We start from the raw sequence: 20,512 nt of genomic DNA on the forward strand, positions 1-20,512 counted from the left end.
TTGATTTGTAAGAAATTGGATTGCATGGAAATAATTGGAATATTCATGTTCATATTGATTAATATACAAAAAAGGTAGTTATATAACTAATTGATTTATATTAAAATGTTGAATTTATATTAAACAACTGTAATATTACATAAGTAACCAATGTGAGGATGGATATAAAAATAGATGACGATGGGAAGGGGTATAATATAGAATAGAAGGGAAAAATTGAATTTGATTAAGATTAGAGGTGAAGATGAAGGGTAATATTGGTTTTTTACAAAAATAGATGAGGAATAAATATGGCAAAAAGGAAATATAGAAATTGTAAATTTAATTGAAATGACTAAACACTGTTTAAATTTGTGAACCGGCCAAATACTCTGTTCAAAGAAAATACATTGTATGTTTGTATGTGTGTTTCTAATTATTGTTATTTATTCATATTTGTTCTCTTTTATTCTTTAAAGTTTAACAATTCATTCTTTATCTTAATATCTTTATATTTGTTTGGGGTTGGCTTTCTTCCCTTTCATCTTTTTTATTGTACAGCAAACTTTCTTCTCAAACCTACCACCTCTCTCTTTTCTTTCCTTCTTACTTTCTCTTCCTCCCCTTCTTCTTCTCCTCCCTACTTCCTCTTCCTTTCTCCTTCTCCTCCTCTCTTCCTCCCTCTCTTACCCTCACTCCTACTCTAATTTCCCTTCCCTTCCTTCATCCCTCTCTATTGCTGTATCCTTTTATGCATATGGACTACTCAGAGGGCTGAAAAAATTATTTCTGACTGGTCCTCGCACTTTTAACCAGTCCTCAAATTTACGACTGTCCTCACATTTTGTTTTTGTCCTATCTTGTCACCATGGTGAAGAGAAGCTGTTGAGAAATGAGTGACACGGTTGTTAAGAATGCTACAATGGGCATAAATGATGACCAGTCATAAGTGCGAAGACCGGTCAAAAGTGCGAGGACCAGTCAGAAATCACTTTTTTCAGCCCTCTGGGTAGTCCTTTTGTGCATATGGACTACTCAGAGGGCTGAAAAGGTTATTTTTGACTGGTCCTCACACTTTTGACCAGTCCTCGAACTTACGACTGTCCTCACATTTTACGTTTTTGCCCTATCTTGTCACCATAATGAAGAGAAGCAGTTGTGAAATGAGTGACACAGTTGTTAAGAATGCCGCAATGGGCATAAATGTGAGGATGGTCATAAGTGCGAGGACCGGTCAAAAGTGCGAGGACCAATAAGAAATGACTTTTTTCAGCCCTCTGTAGTCCCTATGCAGATAGCCACGCCCACCGGTCACATGACCAGCTAGCCACGCCCACCCGGTCACATGACCAGCCGGCCATGCCCACCCGGTCACATGACCACAAAGCCACACCCCCAACTAAGCCACGCCCACAGAACCGGTTGTTAAAAAAATTGAATCCCACCACTGCCTGGGGTCATAAAATGCCCAGGTCTAATCCATATGGTTGCTAGGAGTAAAAAAATGACTTGATTGCATATACTCAATAAAATAAGATAGTCAATAATTTTGAAGTGTGGAGGTGGATTACATAGTGCTTTAAGCCAATCATATTGTTTTTTTACTAGAAAGTTTTTGTAAGATGGTCATATTGGAAGTGGAAAATGGAAAATCTTCCAAAAGGTTTAGCAGTTGGATAATAAGGAATAAATTGTGGCAAGCTTAGATTTATCAAGGTTCATATATCAACTATGCACATATTTTACTGCTTAGTCATATCTTTGTATCTTTTTAGCCATTATTGTAATGGTACTGATAATTCCTAGGATGAAACTATTAGGTAAATTTAGACATCCATGACTCAAATAGTGAGAATGTGATGTTCATAGAGAATTTTAGAAATCTAACTTAGATGTTTTGCTACTTCCATATCTTTCTTGTTTCAGTAAAATCTTAACACAAGAAACACAAGTCATGCTTTATTTCTTTTTTATTAAAAGCTTCATCAAAGAAAAGACAGGTTTAATTCTTACATCCACTGATCTACACAAAACCCCAGGAATGGGGAAAACGGCAGCTATAAGGATTACAATACAAATTAACAAAAAAGGCAGAGGAAAAAAGCAATCTTCTGCAATATAGAACTTTTAATGACATTATGAAACATTACCACAAATATACCCTTGATTTTTACAAGTTAGAATTTACAAGTTAGAACCTTACATCTTAGGACCTAGGAAATTTACAAAGACCACCTCCCTTTACCCCTACCTAGAAAATTTATCTAATTTCAAAGTCCTAGTTTCTTGAGCTGGTTTCATTTTAACCAAAAGGAAACTTTTAAATTCAAAATTAAAATATTAAATATTTATATGAAATATTGGAATAATTCTTTTTCTTCCATAAGAATCATATAAATAAAATTAACTATTACTTGGTGGGAAGTATGATTTCAGTATGATCTGATAAAATTCTGTCAGATTTCAATCTAAAATGAGCAATGAATAGGATTGCAATCCTCGTTCTAAGACCAATATAGAAATCCCATTTGTTGTAGCAAACTATAACCTGATTTAGCTTCTGCTTTGTTTTTGCCTATCAACTGAACAATTCATTTAGAACACCAATCAGTAGTTTATTACAGATAAGTTAAGGCCTAGTCATCACACAGTTGAGTGAATATTTTTATTTTACAAGGAATTATTGCTTCTGATGTTCAGATAATAAGATTTGTCAGGAATAGAGGCTTCTAGGGTTGTACCCTTCCACTTGGCTCAATTAAAAGATATTTTTATGAAGCTATCCCTTGAGTAATTTTGTCATTTGTTGAAATCATATGTGTATCATGTTGGCTCTTCTTTCTGTTGCAGAAATATCTGAAGTTGGTATCTTTTGTTCTTATTTGTCCTTTAAAGACAAGCACTGAAATCCTTATGTCTTCGTTAGCTTTCAAAAGAAGAAGGTGCTATGCAATTGCGAGTAATAGTGGATCATTCACAGCTCCTAACAAATGATCATTATGGTGAAAGAACCTCTGATGTAATAACTATCAAAATAGAAATCCATTTACGTAAGCACCGGCATTTTAATCTCCATAGAAGTAAACCTGACATTCACTTTACACTATTTGTTATATGTTCCATTTATTTAATTATAAGCACAGAACATGTTAGTAAATGTTAAAATACTGTTTATTTTCTGAAATCTGAGGTATGAAGATGAATTTAAAGTTGAAATCCACTTTTGATAATGTAACTATACTAGGTGGAAGAATGATTTCCCCAAAGGATTAAAAGTTCCTTCCCGCTTTCTTTGTATCCTTGGCTGATTCCTAAAATCCACTTCCTAAAGAATAGAATGATCCAGGGAATCCTCAGATTATAGTGAAAAAAAAATTAAGACAGAAGTATGATGGCACAATAAAAGTTTTGCCTGTTTTTTATGTGTTGCATATATATCATGCATACAAAAAGCAGAGCTGGGATCGTATTGTTATGGTGGAGCTGATATCTTGTCTTTTTTGACCAGATCTTAGAAACAGCCTTATAATCATGCATTATTGATCTTCATTTTGCCAAGTATGCGTCTGTGTTAAAAACAATTGTGTACTTATAAATATGTATCAATCAACAATGCCAGTACAATGCCAGTACAGAATAACAAAGTTGGGAGGGATCTTGGAAGTCTTTTGGTACAACTCTCTGCTGAAGCAGGAAACCTTATAACATTTTGGACAAGTGGTTGTCCAATCTCTTCTTAAAAACCTCCAGTGTTGGAACACCACAATTTCTGGAGACAAGTCGTTCTACTAATTGCTCTGTCAGGAAATTTCTTAATTCTAGGTTGTTTCTTTCCTTGATTAGTTTCCATCCATTGCTTCTTGTCCTGCTTCAGATGCTTTGAAGAATAGGTTAGCCCCCTCTTCTTTGTGGCAGCCCCTTAGTTATTGGAATACTGCTGTCATGTCATCCTTGGTCCTTCTTTTCATTAAACTACACATCCAATTCCTACAACCATTCATCATATGTTTTAGCCTCGAGTTCCACAATCATCTTTCTTGCGTTCCTCTGCACTCTTTCTATAGTAGGGTACCTTGGAATACCTACTGCATATTTCCCTCCATGTAGATGCAGTTCTATTAAGGACTACACATTAAGTCCGGTTGGACAGCCAGTTATGAATTCATCGGGTGATAATGCTGTCTAACCTACATTTTTCTATCTTATCAAGTAATAGGTTATAGTCTGTTTTATCAAATACCTTACTGAAGTCCAACATCTTTTTTATATTGTGGTAACCAAAACTGGATGCAATATTCCAAGGGTGGTCTTACCAAGGCATTATAAAATGATACCAGCAGTTCGCATATTTGCATGATGTTGATTTTCTATTAATACAGCCTAGGACTGAGTTGGCTTTTTTGGCAGTGTACCACACAGCAGCTCATATTTAAGTGATTATCCGTTAGGACTCCAAGAACCTTCTTGCAGTTACTACTATTGAGTCAGGTATCACCTATTCTGTACTTGTGCATTTAGTTTTTCATGTAGGACCTTATGTTTGTCACCACTGAATTTCATTTTGTTAGGCAAGGTCCAATGTTCCAGTCTGTCGCGATCCTTCTGTATCTTGAGTCTGTCTTCTGGAGCGTTGGCTATTCCTGCCAGTTTGGTGTCATCTGCAAATTTGATGGGTTCCCTTGTTTAAATCATTGATGAAGATATTGAAGAGAACTGGCCTAAAACAGAACGTTGGGTACCCTACTGCATACTTCCCTCCATGTAAACGCAGTTCCATTAAGGACTATTTGTTGAGTCCAATTGGTCAGCCAGTTATGAATCCATGGTGATGATGCTGTCTTATTGACATTTTTCTATCTTAAGTAATAGGTTGTGGTCTGTTTTATCAAATACCTTACTGAAGTTCAAGTAAATTATATCCACAGTATTTCTCTGGTCCATTAATTTTGTCATATTTTCAATGAATACAATAAGATTTCTTTAGCATGATCTGTTTTTGACAAACCTATATTGGCTTGTGGTTATGACTTTGTTTGCCTGTAGGTGTTTGCAGATTCATTACTTATCTTTTTCAGAATCTTTCCAAATATTGATGTCAGGATGATAGGTCTGTAGTTTCTTGGATCTATTTCCTTTTTTGAAGATGGGAATTACATCAGCCATTTTCCAGTCATTTGTAGTTACCCAGTGGTCTAGGATCTTTGAAAGACATAGTTCACTTGTTCTGAGATCACGTCTTCCAGTTCCTTCAGAACCTTGGGGTGTAATCCACCTGATCCTGATGATTTGAATTCATCTAGACTGGATAGGTATTCTCTTACCATTCTCTTGCTTATTTTCACTTGCAAAATTCAGAACTTTTTTGATGAGTTGTTTTTCTTTTGTGTAAAGATGGATGAAAAAAAAGGAGTTAAGCAGTTCTATTTTCTCTCTGCTGATTGTCACCTTCTTGCCATTTTCTCCATTCACTGCCAAAAAGCTGACTTGGTGGTAGCTCAATTCTGCTGTCAATCAGCCACAAAATTCTTGATTGTTTAACAATGGGCTCTCAGGAGAGGTGAAAGCCAACTCTAACACACCATTTGTTGCATGCATGATGATGTTATGCTTTATTTAAAATGAAATCATCTAATTGTTTAGAAAAGTTTGATAACATAAAAAAGAGTTTTTCAGAAATATGTGCTGGGCTTTCCTTTACAGTTACAGAATACTGATTGAATATTCTTAGCCTATTCAAAAGAAACAAAGAACCTTTATCCCTTTGTATATCAAAAGCAATTTCATATTAAATAAAGCATTGAGATAAAAAGTTGACTGTGTATCAAATACAATTATCTTAGATCCCAAATTTGGTTTTATCATTATGAGGTTGATTCATTGTGTGAAGCCCATTAGCCTACCTTTCAGAAGACTTTTATTAGATAGATAATAAGTGATGTAATTTAAACCTCTTCCACTCACATTAGTCTCAGCTAATTAAGAGAACAAGGCTGATAATGCTATCTTCAGGCTTCAAGTTACAAATCAAGGCAACTTTCTATGCATTTCATATCATTTCTTCAATACCATAGGCAAGATAATTTAGATCAAAATACTGTGACATATTAAAAATAAATTTTATTACTACATTGCAGGCATTCTTAAGTCTGCTGGGTTTGATAGACAAACTTACAAAGACATCCTTCATTATTCTGAATAATGTCAAATGAATTTAAATATTTAACCTTGCTGTAGGAATCACTTATTTGCTTAATCAACAGTTTTATGAACGCAATTGTAGCAGAAAATACTACAACATGGTGGATTAATTCCAAAGAACCCACACACATACTTCAGAACAAACAGCTGCAATGACACTAATAGGGCAGTCTAACCTTGCAAATCTACTAATTTGGACAAGGTTTTGACAGAAAAAGACAGAAAAAGAGAAAATGTTGACCAGCTGGAGGGGAAAACATTTTTAAAAAATTCTGTGAATGGTTGGCTCCAAATAGGAGGTTCATGGATAAAGTGGAAGTCAAACTGCAAATTCAAAAGCCTTTCTTTTGCAGCAAGAGTACCCTCTGTTGATTGCTCAGCTATGTGAGCTGGGAATTAATGAAATCCTTGAAAAAAAATCAGCTAGCGAAATCACATGAAAGAAATCCCCAGTCTTACATGGATGGCACACACTGTCAAGGCTTTATATGTGGTGGATCATGTGACAGTATACCTGGTCATTCCTACTTGTCATTCTCCCCTTGCCTCTTGGAAAAAGTAGAACCTTGTAATCAGGAATGTAGCAAGGAAAGCATATTCAGAAGAAATTTAAACATCCTCAATATTGTTGAAGATTGTCAAAAATGTTTTTCTTTACATATAATATATGTATCTAGTATGTGTGTATGCATATATGTGTGTGCATCATATACATATGTATATGTATGTGTGTGTGTGTGCATCATATACATATGCATATATATGTACATATGCATAGACATAGACACAAATATATGCTTTCTTGTTCCAATACTTGGATTAAATGCACATTAATTAAAAAGATCTGAGGAAAAGCTTTCCAAATCCTGGTGATATTGAAATCTAGCCTAGGTTTATACCATTATTGCAATGGTATATTAGTTTTCCAAATCCCATATTTTAGTAGTCCAGCTCTGGGCTGTCTTATAAACGACTGGGTAACCATCATCATATTATGTCAAAACCAGTAATCCCATCTCAGAAGTTAATGAAGCTGAGGAGGGGGCTAGCAAAGGAAGGTAAACTGTGGTTATCCAGAAAGCCTACTATATTCCTCTGCACAAGTAGAAGTTTTGTCTGCATTGCTATTTTGTGTCATTACTGATATCAGGATTGGAATATTAAAACTTTCAAAAACTAGAGGTGTACAACCCAAAATATCTTTCTATATGATATCAGACAAGGAAAATATGATCATCTGGGCAAAGAAGCATAAGGAATTAACTTATGATTCCATAAATTATATTCATGGAATGAAACAAGGCCATTTAGATGCCCAGTATAATTTTTAGTGGTTTTAGCACTGTGAGAAATAATAAAATGCTTTAGGAAATTGTCCTTTTCCAAGGTGGTATGGGTTAAAAATACAAGATACATTCACTGAGCAGAGATTGCAGATTACATTGTGAAATAAATTTATATAGATATATGGTTGATGCAAGATCTGCAATCTCCATGTGCTTTTGGACCTTAGACTTATCTTTTCTCCTCTAAATGTACATTGCTATTGAGTTCTGGAACATTCCGATCTTCTCTAGATTGTGGCATCACATAAAGAGATGTATGGCTGAGAAAGAAGGGAGAATTCTAAGGTCTTATTAAATGAATCAAATGTCTTTTGATTTTTGAAAAGTTAGATCTGTCAATCTAAAGTTAGAATGATTATCTCCTATCATAAGAAACTCTCCTTATATTTTATTCCATGTTGGGGTCAGATTTGGAGTATATACCGACTTTTCCTAGGAGATGAAAAATAATTTCTCCATCGATGTCATTGACATCATATAGTTAATATAATCAGATTGATACATCAGTGTCATACATCTTGTAAACATTGAACCCAAGTTATATAGCTTCTTTAACGCTGTAATAAAGTCTGTTGGGTATAAATGGCCAAAAGGATTGATAAAATTAAATTTGAAATCAAGGATTAGCTTTTGATTTTCTTTAGGCCTCTTCAAATTTAGATTACAGCAGTTTGGCTCAAACATAGTCTCTAGACTATCAGTTATTAACTTGGTGATGCATCAAAGGGGAATCTATTAAACAGCAACTTATTGGAAGAATATGTCACTTTTCCTCCTCCATTTGTAATGGCCAGGTAGATAAAGTACTTAGCTGACTTTGACTCATTTTAGAAAGGTAAGAAGGAACAATCCTGATTTAGTACTTGGATAGAATCCACCAAGAAATACAATGATATAGACAAGACTGGGAAGTAAAACAAAAGTAATAATAATTCAGAAGAAGGCATATTATGTCCCTCATTAAAGAAAACATAAAGATGTGTCACTAAGAGTCACACTTGATTCAAGAGACTTTACCCTTTTCATTTATTTGCAAAATGGTAGAATTGCTAGGATGCCACAGGATTAAAACATATAAAATTCTCAGACACTTCAGGTGATAATGATGAACTAATGATTACCAGTAAGGAGGAAGAGGAAGATGCCTGACTTAATGAAAAATCCTACACTGAGTTTTGAACCTGATTGGGGAAATAGACCCAAAGAAAATGACCCAAAGTGTAAAGAAAACAGCAGAGGGCTGATCCAAAACAAAAAGATATCTCAGCCATATTCATCTGCCACACGGTAGCTACCTTACAGCCTCATTGTCAACAGTAATGAGACTATTCTTTGCACCAAAATAGAATTCACAAGACAATTAAAAAACAAACAAGCAAATCCACAACACATGCTTCTTTCATATTAAAACAGAATTGTGCCACAGGAGAATAAGTTCTATATTTACACACACAGAGAGAGGGAGGGAGGGAACAGGGAAGGAGAGGGAGGGAGGGAGGGAGAGAGAGAGAGAGAGAATAAAAAGGAAGAAAACCAGGCTGGCTTGATCGTTTTTCTCATACCCCTTTCAATAGGCACACCTATTCCAAATGAAAACAAGGGGGAAAAAATCAAGGGATGTTTATAGAAAGTAACAGCATTGGCAAAGCTGTGAAAAAAGCTGTGAAAAAAGGAAGCTAGAGGTCCTTACTAATATATTACTATTATTTTCTCTGTGTGGCCCTATGTGGTTACTAAAAACTACATGAACTTGAAATAACCAGGTTCTTTTCATTATGCCAGCCAGGAGACAACCTGTTTCCCTTTTTCTTTTTCTTTTTCTTTTTAATGTTCGCATTGAGCAGCCATTTTGGGAGGGTTATCCAACACCTAACCCCATCAAACACAAAATATTACATTAAAAATAAGGAACTGTTTTTAGAATTTTTAAAAAAATACTCAATTTCTTTAAAAAACATCGTTTAAAGGTAACCATGGATTCCGTGCACAATAATGCTCCTGCTAAAACCTTGTGTTATTTCACTAGGCTCATGTAGGAGTCATATTTAGTTGTTTATGTCCTTGATATTAAAACTGGGTAAGTTGAATCTCTTTGATTCCCCTTCCTTCCCCCCCAAAAAATGTTTCATTATTTTTACAACATTTTGCTTTCATTTTTCAATATGATTACCCTGTTTTTTAATACATCACAGTCACTGCACTGAAGTCTATTTTTTTTCCTAAAGAAGGATCATTTTAAATGCTTCATCTTCTCAAAAAGATACATTGTACTTCTTTATCCCATTCATAAATACCAGTTCTAATTTGAGGACAATTATAAAATGTTTTCTCCATAGACTGTTGGGGAAAAAAGTTCTTCAACCACTATGAATGGGAGATGGAATTTTCCTGGATCCTTCATATATTACTAGATTGCATATATTCTTTTATCTTTTAAAAAATAAGTTTGCACTGATTCAACCTAGTCATTCTTGTCTTTTACCTAATTAAACTAATCACTGATTGTCAGTAAACATATGAAGACAACAGAAATCCATTTAATAAAAAGTGATTGTTAATTTCATGTTTGCATGAAAATTAACACAAACCATTTTAAACTTTTATCTTAGTTGGGACAATTTAAACAAATTAACCATTTTCAGTGGCCTCTTCCAAGTGATTCAAATATCATCCAGACGATGATCATGGATGGTTCACAGCACTGAAAACCAATACAGGGAAAGAGGAGGCAAAAGAAAAAAGAAAAAGCCCACGGGATGATATAAGGAAGGAAGACTCCTGTTGCAGTAAAAAAGAAAAAAAACACAGAAAAGGTAAAACTGGCAACTGAAATCTTCCTCGTATTCTGCTAAGTGTTCTTAAGTACCAACTAATCAGGATTTTTGATTAGAATCCCAAGTTCATAGAATGTAAAATACCAGTGGAAGAAAGTTTAAACAATACACAAAGATAACAACTGGACCGGCCATATTAGTCAAACAAAGATTTTTTTAGAAAGAAATAAGAAAAAAATAAAATAAAACAAAACCCTTTTATCTTCTTAACTGTGGTAGGGTGTTATTTCATCTTTGGTATAAAACAGGCCATCCATAGGCTGCATTTGATCACAACTAGGAAAGACCACAGAAATTGTCACCAATTTCTTCTAGCTATTGCTTTTTTGCACTTTTTTGACCATAAGCTCCTATCTAAGATTTTCCCCCAATGCTTTTAAGCTAGGTGTTTGCAACGTGACAAGCAAAGCAGGCTAAAAACTTTTTAAAGCTCATAAAAAAAAGACTGCAGATAAAAAGCTCTAATGCTCTGGCCAACAAACACATTTTGTAAATTAAAAAAAAAAAACCCTGAACCCTCCCTACCAATTCTTTAAAATGCAAGTTGACCTCCCTCTCAAATAATTTTATTATAAAACACTTTAGCCTTTTAGATTCTTCTTGGTCAACACTAAGAAAGTTCATAAAAGTCTTCATTTTTTTTCAAATCTTGAAGTTGTCATAGTTCCTTTATCAACAGTTTTTGTTTAATATTTTCTTTTTAGTACAGTTTTTATTTTGTTGTTGTTTGTTAACCCTAAAAATTCAGTCTGTTGAACTTCAGCACCAGTTGATCCAGGTGTAGATACATTGGAATCCATTTACTTTTCTTCTACCAAAACGTTAACAGCGTGCCTTGAAAGCCTTCGACTTCCTTAAAATTAAGGCAATTAAGATTCAATATAAATCTTACCTAAACATTTCTTTTAAAAAAAACAAACACATATGCACACAAACTCAAAAGGAAAGACACCGTTGATTTCAACAAGGGGAAAGAATTAGCTGAATTCTTGAGGAAGACCACTGGTTTCCATCTCAGCTTTCTCTCTCTTATTATCATCGTTCTTTTTTGGGAAACCAAACCGAACCAAACCAAACCAAACCAAACCAAACCAAACCAAACCAAACCAAACCAAACCAAACCAAACCAAACCAAACCAAACCAAACCAAACAAAACAAAACAAAACAAAACCAAATGAACAAAACAAAACAAACAAAAAGTATAAATGTACAGTTCCAAGTAGTAAATTCTGAATTTCAAATGTTCATTCAGATAAAATATTAACCCACTATTTTGCCATGTTTTCCCCTTTAACTAAAAAAATTAGCAAAAATAAAACTATCAGACTATATGATCAAACAATTTGCACAGCACATAGAAACACTCTTGCTGGGTAAAATAGAAAATGAAAAAAAAAAATGTTGCCGCCTGTGCAAACGGGAAGCCAACTTCTTGTTCAATGAAGTTTTTTCATTCAAGGCAAACTTTGCTGACTGACATTTTTCAGGTCTGTTCATTGTCTGTAAAACAATGAATTAAAACATTCATTAAGTAAAAAGAGCCGTCTTTTAAAAATCTTCTGTCTTTTAAATTCTTTTGAAGCTAAATTTCCTTAGCCTAGAGAGAATGAATTATAAGCATAAATTCAATTATTTGTAATTTTCTTTAAATTGGTTTGAAGGTCACACTCAATGAAGAACGTGTGGTTTTCTCATGGATTGTTTGGATTTCAGTAATTTTTGAAATATTGCAAAAATGTAGCACATCATGGGGTAGCATAATTTGAAAGAATATTTAGGATGAAATTAACATCATTGTTGGCAGCTGCTAACATAATTCCAAAACATCCTGACAAATTAAAAATGCCAGGTGTTAATCTCAAAGAACTGGTAGGAACCCATGAATGCCCATCCCCTGAAATGTTGTTCATTCCCTGAACAACAAATATATCTGCCTCTTGTACCTCTAAATAAGTTAAACTTGTACTCTACTGAAATTTTGCTTTGGCAATATATATAGCTCTGAATTCTACTCAAGAATTTTTTTTAAAGTCTTAAAGTCTACCTGGATTACTTGAAGGAGCTCTTGAGCCATGTCATGGTCAAAGTAGATTTCCTGATGTCAAATGGCTATACTACAATATTTATTTGGGGAATACTATAGCATTGTGAAGGAACTGCTAGTAAGATGCAACTTAAATTTTAAAAAATGCCTAGGAATTCCAAATATTAGTATTTCTGTAATTCAGTCAATTCCTTTGAATCCAACTAAATGGAAGTACCAAGTCAATGTTGGCTGATCTCAAAAGCTAAGCAAGCTTCGACTTAAGTACATGGATAGGAGAAGACTGGGAAATTGCAATGCTTTAAGATAGACTTGAAAATTGGAAAAAAATTATTCCAGAAGACAATGGCAAAACACTTTTATACTATTGTAAAGAAAACTATGTGGAAACGTTCATGAAGTAACCAGGGTGGAGCTCAAATCAAGGGAGACTTTACCTTATTCATATCAGTGAGGTAACAGACTTCCCTTCCTCCAAGGAAACTTCCTGTTTTTGCATGAGGACTGTTTTGGTTTTATATTTTTCCAAGGAGAGACCATTCTTAGATCAGTGGTTCACATAGATATAAAGAGGTGGATACTTTGGAAGCTGGTTTCTATTGGATATAAAATTAAACACACCTCTGATTTTGATTTGAAAGAAAAGCAGGCTGCACATTTGACCGAAAAGTTTTAAAACTTTTTTGAAAGGATTTGTTAAAGATTTTTGCCTGCCCCATGATAGAAACAAAACTGTATATATGTTTTTTCATACATCTACAGCCATTTTGTCATTACATTTAGCATGTACACTGATGTAACAAGCACGTATTACTGAAGTACTAAGGGTTCAACACCTCTATCATGTATTTATCACTCAGTCTTAGAAGCCTGCATCAGTTCCCTTTAGCACAATCGGCACTGTTACTTTCAAGAAAGTCCCATCTAATTAGATGGCCTTAATATGTGAACAGGATTATAATTCTTTATATAAATTAAAATAGCAGCCATCCACTTTTTAATGTTGTTTGATGACAAACTTGAATTGTTTATCTGTGTATCTATATAGGCAGCAAAAAATACATGTAATTTATGTAACATAAAATAGAAAATAATTGAGCCTATCTTTCACATCAATTCATCAGTGTCAAAAATGGTTATGTGGATATTGATACTGTTAATGAATCTGGAATTGTGTTTAAGAAAAAAACTGATTTTAGTGGAATTAAAATCATCTTACTTTGACTGTTGGTATGAATATGCAGATGCATGTTCACTGGATGTTTCGACAGCCATCTGTTGCTGTTGACCACTGGATTCCTGTGATGAAGGTGCTACTGTCTGTGGAGAGGTATCAGCAACTACACCCTGAAGAACATAGAGCATCTTATAGTTTTGACTATGATCAGTAACTTATAGAATACAATAACCAGCACTTAACTAACTTCATTATTTAAAGGGCAGTTGTACCATTTTTTTTATTTTGTCAAGTCTCAGATATACCAAGAGTCATGGGTTGCTAAACTGTTTATTTAATCAAATTTATTGTCTTGGTTACAGTTACAACTCTTTTATTAGGACATCAATGTTATAAAGTTTTAAAGAAAAGCATACTATGGTGCCACTTTGCACCAGCTGCTGGAACAGCTTATCTTTATAATGAACCCTGATATACTCTAGACTGCTATCATTTAACAACAGTCTCATTTGGATCTCATCAAAAGAAAGTTAATTTATTTGTTTTTTCAGTGAAATCAGAACTAAACACTTCAACAGTAAGCAATAACAACAAATGAAGATGGAAAACAAGGAAAGTAAAGTTGTTTTCTAGTTAACTGTACACTGGCAGTGCAGGTAGTCCTCAACCTATGACCACAATTGAGTCCAAAATGTGTGTTGTTAAGGGAGACATTTGTTAAATAAGCTTTGCCTGATTTTACGATCTTTCTTGCCCCAGTTGTTAAATGAATCACTGTAGTTGATAAATTAGTAACCCGGTTGTAAATGAATCTGCTTACCTCTGACTTTGCTTGTCAGAAGGTTGCAAAAGGTGATCACATAACCTTGGGACAAGAAACAGTCATAAAGATGAAATAGTTGTCAAGCATCTGAATTTTGATCACATGATCATGGGGATGCTGCAAAGGTCGTAACTTTGAAAATGGTGATAAGTCACTTTTTTCAGTGCCATTGCAACTTTAAATAGTCACTAAATGAACTATTGTAAGTCAAGGACTACCTGTATGCCAAATCTATGACCATCTGCCATCTGGGAATTAAGTTCAGTATTTGTGCTTAGTGCAATAAATTTCTGGCACTTAGACCAAGTCCTTTTCCATGAAATCAAGTTAGTTAAGCTTGCAATAGCTAACAGACAAGTATAGAGATGAAATCTTTTCAAATGTGACAGCTTTGACCCATCCTCAGTCTATGAGCAACCTTGCTATTAAGAAGGAGGATCACTGGGTAACCTGATTCACTGAAAAGCTTAAAGAGATGAAAAATTGAAAAGATGCCTTGTTGGCAGAAAAATGAATGAATGAAACTGACACAGCTATGGTCTCACATTTGGGAGTAGACACAATTTATAAGAATAGTAAACTATTTCTGCTCTTGTTGCTTACATATATTCCTATCCAGGAACTCTGTTCAGAGTTACTTGAATCCTTCTTGAAAGGAATGAGTTGGAAGATTCCTCTGCTGTAACATATTATTGAGATTCACATATGTCCTGAGTTAAACACTATTCTGATAGATTGTAGTGAGATGCTTGAAGTGATGTCTTAAAAAGTAATCTGAGATTCTTTTTGAGATTACCTGTGGGCAGGTTGAGAAATGCCTCTTTTGTGAGTGCAGCTGGATTTAGAAGTGACAAATGTTTCTTTAATGATTGGGTACCAGTTTTCTGAACTGGTTGAGACTACTAGTGAAGTCATCAGCCAAGATGTAGACAGATGTAATCAATATGCAGGCAACACCAACTGTATATTTAGACCCTCAGTTGACCAAGTAATTCTACTGTGGTTCTGTTTTGATATCAAAAGACTCTTAGGATTTATAGAGAAAAGCTCTACTGTATAGCAAGCTGAGTGGCTGTGGTTTCATCAATACAGGTAGTCCTCAACTTACGACAATTGAACCCAAAATGTATATTGGCAAGTGAAACATTTGTTAAGTGAATTTTGTCCCATTTTATGACTTTTCTTGCAACTGTTATTAAGTGAATCATTGCAGTAGTTAAGTTAGTAATTCAGTTGTTAAGTGAATCTGGCTTCCCCATTGACTTTGCTTGTCAGAAGGTTGCAAAAAGTCGATCACATTATCCCAGGTCACGGCAACCATCATAAATATGAATCAGTTTCCAAGCATCTGAATTTTGATTATGACACCATGGGGATGCTGCAACAGTCATAAATGTGAAAAATGGTCATGTCTCTTTTTTCAGTGCCATTGTAACAGTCCCTAAATGAACTGTTGTAAGTCAAGGACTACCTTACTGTTTCTGCGAGACTTAACTATTTTAGTTGTATTTCACCAGCCAGAACTCAAATGTAATTTAGGATCTTTCTGGACTTACAGTTCTTACTCAAAAAGTAAGTGGCAATATTTACCTGAGTTGGTAATTTCTTGATTGGGGTAATGTTTAGGGCTTGATTATTGATCTGATATTAATTCTGGTGTTAATCTCTGTTTATCTGGGCATTGATTGCTGGTCAGAAGGTATTTTGGTCTTTTTCATTAGTTTTTAGCTTCTTGGTTGTCTCTTTTGAATGGTATGTTCATGGATGCACTCTTCTAGTCTTTCGCCTCCCTGTATATAGAGGCTGTTACAATCCTTACACTGTAGTTGTACATGACTCCTGTTTTTTCTTCTGAAGCTACTGGGTCTTTTGCTTTACTTAGGATATTTTGTAGGGCTTTAGTTGGTTTGTGTGCTATGCTGAAGCCATGTTGTTATAAGTCATTCTAACGCTACTAATAATACTAATATTGCTTTTATTGCAAGATTACAATAATAGAATCTTACAAGTTTATTTTTATTTAAATAAATTTAAACTGATAAAATATACTCAGAAATAATGAGTTAGTTTGAAATGTCTCTAATTAATTAAAAAAATAATTTTCAGTGGGGGGGTCTTTGGCCCCCACTGAAAGGGCTCGCAAACTGGGAGTCCTCCTGGATATACAGATGTCCTTGGAGGAACATCTGACGGCTGTAACCAGGGGGACCTTTTGTCAGGTTCGCCTGATTCGCCAGTTGCGGCCCTTTCTTGATCGGGATTCCTTGTGCACAGTCACTCATGCCCTCGTCACCTCTCACCTTGACTACTGCAACGCTCTCTACATGGGGCTCTCCTTGAAGAGCACCCGGAGGCTCCAACTGGTCCAGAATGCAGCAGCGCAGGTAGTGATGGGAGCAACATGGCGCTCCCATGTAACACTGCTCCTGCGCGAGCTGCACTGGCTCCCGGTGGTCTTCCGGGTGCACTTCAAGGTGTTGGTCATCACCTTTAAAGTGCTCCATGGCATAGGGCCTAGCTATCTGCGAGACCGCCTGCTGCTACCGATGACTTCCCATCGACCCGTGCGCTCCCACAGAGAGGGCCTCCTCAGGGTGCCATCAGCCAAACAATGTAGGCTGGTAACCCCCAGGGGGAGGGCCTTCTCTGTGGGGGCTCCTACCCTCTGGAATCAGTTGCCCCCTGAGATAAGGAGAATCCATGACCTCAGTGCTTTCCGTCGTGCCCTTAAAACCCATCTTTTCCAGCAAGCTGGGCTGGCTTAAGAAGAAATTTTTTAAATTCTTTTAATCGGTTTGTGATTTCTTAAATTCTGGGCCAAATTTATATATATTTTTAACTGTTTTTTAATATTTGTATTCTATGTTCTTATTTTGGCTGTACACCGCCCTGAGTCCTCAGGGAGAAGGGCGGTATATAAATTGGAAATTAAATTAAATTAAATTAAATCTAAAAGCCATAATGGCAGTTTAAATTCAGAGTGGGACAAAAGCATTTCTTCACAGATAATCTACGCCTGATCTAGGGAATTCACTAGCTCAGTGTGATGAATTGAACTGAACTTTGATAGAGAACAGGTCTTTCAGGGGATATTAGCTCAATATTAAGTCCAGATTGGAGTAATGCCAGGAGTGGGGGAACAACATAATGGGGAAAAAACATCTTCTAATTATGATCACTACAGAAGCATCTGATTGGTTACACAAGAAACAAAATGTGGATTGAAATGGGTATTGGCCTAACTGGGAAAAGATGCTTTATGTTTTTCAAAAGAAAAGAAAAGAAAAAAGGAATGAGGTTTGTGGCACACAACATGTAATATCCATCTCATGTTTTGTATAGTAATGTAGAAACATTTTAAATCATATGTCTATATATAATACAATTGTAATATAGCATGTATACAATTTAACATTGCTAAGAATTTGACAAAATAACATGCTTGTAGAATTAGTTTTCTAATATAACAGAATAAGAGAAGGGATCTTGGAGGTCTTCCAGTCCAACCTCCTTCTCAAGCAGGAGACCTATACTATTTCAGACATGCAGCTGTCCAGTCTCTTCTTAAAAGTCTCCAATGATGGAACACCCACAATTTCTGAAGGCAAGCCATTCCACTGGTTAATTGTTCTGTTAGGAAGTTTCTTCTTAATTCTAGGTTGCTTCTCTCTTTGATTAGGTTCCATCCATTATTTCTTGTCTTGCCTTCTGGTGCTTTGGAAACTAGGTTGGCCCCTTCTTCTTTGTGGCAGCCGTCAAATATTGGAACACTGCTATCATGTCACTTTTGTTCTCTAGATTAGACATATCTAATTCCTGCAACCATTCTTCATATGTTTTAATCTCCAGTCCCCTAATCATCTTTGTTGCTCTTTTCTGAACTCAACATCTTTTTTAAATATGGTGACCAAAATTGGATGCGCTATTGTAAGTATGGTCTTACTAACGCTTTATAAAGTAGTACTAATATTTCTATCTCTCTGTTAATGTTTTTTGGTTGCTGTCTCACACAGCTAGCTCATATTTAAGTGATTGTCCACTAGGATTCGAAGATCCTCTCAAGTCATTGCTATTGAGCCAGGTTTCACCTAATCTGTACCTATACATTTGGTTTTTCTTGCCTATGTGTAAAAACCTTATTTTTCTCTACATTGAATTTCATGTTGTTAGATAGAGCCCAGTGTTCAAGTATGTTGAGAGCCATCTGAACCTTAAGCCTATCTTCTGGGATGTTGGCTATTCCTGCCAGTTTAGTGTCATGTGCAAATTTGATGAGTTTCCCTTCCCTCATTTGAATTATTTATTAAGATGTTGAAGAGTACTGGAATAAAATGGAATCTTGTTTATTTCCTCCATGTAGATATAGCTCCATTAAAGACTACATGTACAGTGCAGTTTGTCAGCAGTTGTAAATCCATCTGGTGTTGATGTTGCCTATCCCACATTTTTTTTAGCTTAGAACCAAGAAGTAGGTTGTGGTCTACTTTGTCAAATGCCTTATTGAAATCCAAATGTTCTACATCCACTGAATTTTTCTGGTCCATTAATTTTATCCCTTTGTCAAGAACAAAAAAAAGATTTGTTGGCATGATCTGTTTTTGACAAACCCGTGTTGGCTTCTGGTTATAATTTTGCTTGCTTCTAGGTGTTCTTTTTTTTTTTTTAATGATTTTTATTAATAATAAAAAGAAAAAACAAAACCAACATAAATACATTGAAACAACATACAAAACGAACAAACATCAATTCAGTCCAATGACTGACTCTTAGAAGTTACTACAACGGTGGGTTATTTTTCATATTTCTATTTGTATCAATATCTACAGTCACCTGTTTACTTGGTTATATATGTATATATATAATTGACTCCTTATTTACTTCTATGCATTTCTATTGAATAGTCGAAAGTCATCTTTATATTCCTATTTTTGCCTCCAGCCAGCTGTACCATCTTTGCCATACTAAATAGTAATCAGTATCATCTTTCTCTTGTATTTCTTTTGTGAGCTTATCCAATTCTGCACATTCTGTAATTTTAGCTATTATTTTGTTTTCTGTGGGTAACTGTTCAGATTTCCAATATTGGGCAAAGAGTATACGTGCTGCTGTGAGGATATGGATGATCAGATATTTTATTTCTTTGGTATATTGTGCTGTGATTATTCCCAATAAAAAGGTTTCCGGCCTCATTTCCAGTTTTTGTTTCGTGATTTCTTCAATCATTGTTTTAATTTGTTGCCAGTATTGTTTTGCCCTTCGGCATAGCCACCAGAGATGATAATATGTCCCTTTCTGTGATTTACATTTCCAGCACAACGGAGATATATTTGGGAACATCTTGGCTAGGCGCGCCGGTGGGAGATGCCATCGGTAGAACATTTTGTAAAGGTTTTCCTTATAGGGTATAGACAAAGTCATCTTATAATTTATCTTCCACAAATTCTCCCACTTATCCAATTCAATAGTATATCCTATATTTTTGGCCCATATTATCATATTCTCTTTGACAACCTCCTCTTCTAATTTGTATTTTAGTAGGTACTTATAAATTTTGGTAATCATTTTCTCATCTGTACTTTGTAATATTTTATCCAATTCATTTGGTTCATTTTGGAATCCGAATTGTGCCCGATCAGTTTTGTATCTTGATTCTATTTGCATGTATGGCCTCCAATCAATGCCTATACCCTGATTTTGTAATTCTTGTCTTGTTTGTAATTCTCCTTCACTGTTCAGTAGTTCTTTATAAGTCCTCATTTTCTCTATATCCATGGCATTGGGGTATATTAGTGCTTCCATTGTCGATAGCCATCATGGAATCTTGGTATAATGTTTTCTAATCTCTTGCCATGATTTGTACAATGATTCTCTGATAATATGTTGCTGGAAATATCCGTGGTGCTTGTCCTTTCCCTCCCACAAAAAGGCGTGCCATCCGCGTTGTAATTCAAAGCCCTCTAGTGATAGCATTCTTTTATTCTTAAGGTCTATCCAGTCCCTTATCCAGTTTAGCGATGCTGCTTTATAATATAACTCCCAGTCCGGTAGGCCTAAACCTCCTTTTTCCCGAATATCTTGCATACACTTTATTTTGATTCTGGCCCTTTTCC

General features: G+C 35.2%; 1 protein-coding gene across 3 annotated transcripts in view; it reads right to left on the minus strand.

Moving 5' to 3' along the window:
• Positions 1-1,931: 1,931 nt before the first annotated feature.
• Positions 1,932-20,512, minus strand: part of RBMS3 (RNA binding motif single stranded interacting protein 3) — a 937,042-nt gene continuing 918,461 nt past the window's right edge. Inside the window, exons 13-15 of one of the 3 annotated variants that reach the window (XR_004588862.3) lie at positions 13,622-13,749; positions 12,840-12,998; positions 1,932-11,858 (exon numbers count right to left, since the gene is read on the minus strand). Coding sequence is in view for 2 of the 3 variants with exons in the window: in XM_060685802.2 (XP_060541785.1) it covers positions 11,852-11,858; positions 13,622-13,749 (135 nt within the window). In the remaining variant the exon portion in view is untranslated. Of the gene's footprint in view, positions 11,859-12,839; positions 12,999-13,617; positions 13,750-20,512 lie in introns of those variants that run through there. The other 2 variants (XM_060685802.2, XM_034404015.2) reach the window with 2 other exon arrangements.

Source organism: Pantherophis guttatus, chromosome 4, assembly GCF_059756535.1.
Source record: "Pantherophis guttatus breed Tessera chromosome 4, ASM5975653v1, whole genome shotgun sequence".
In the NCBI taxonomy this organism is placed as follows: domain Eukaryota; kingdom Metazoa; phylum Chordata; class Lepidosauria; order Squamata; family Colubridae; genus Pantherophis; species Pantherophis guttatus.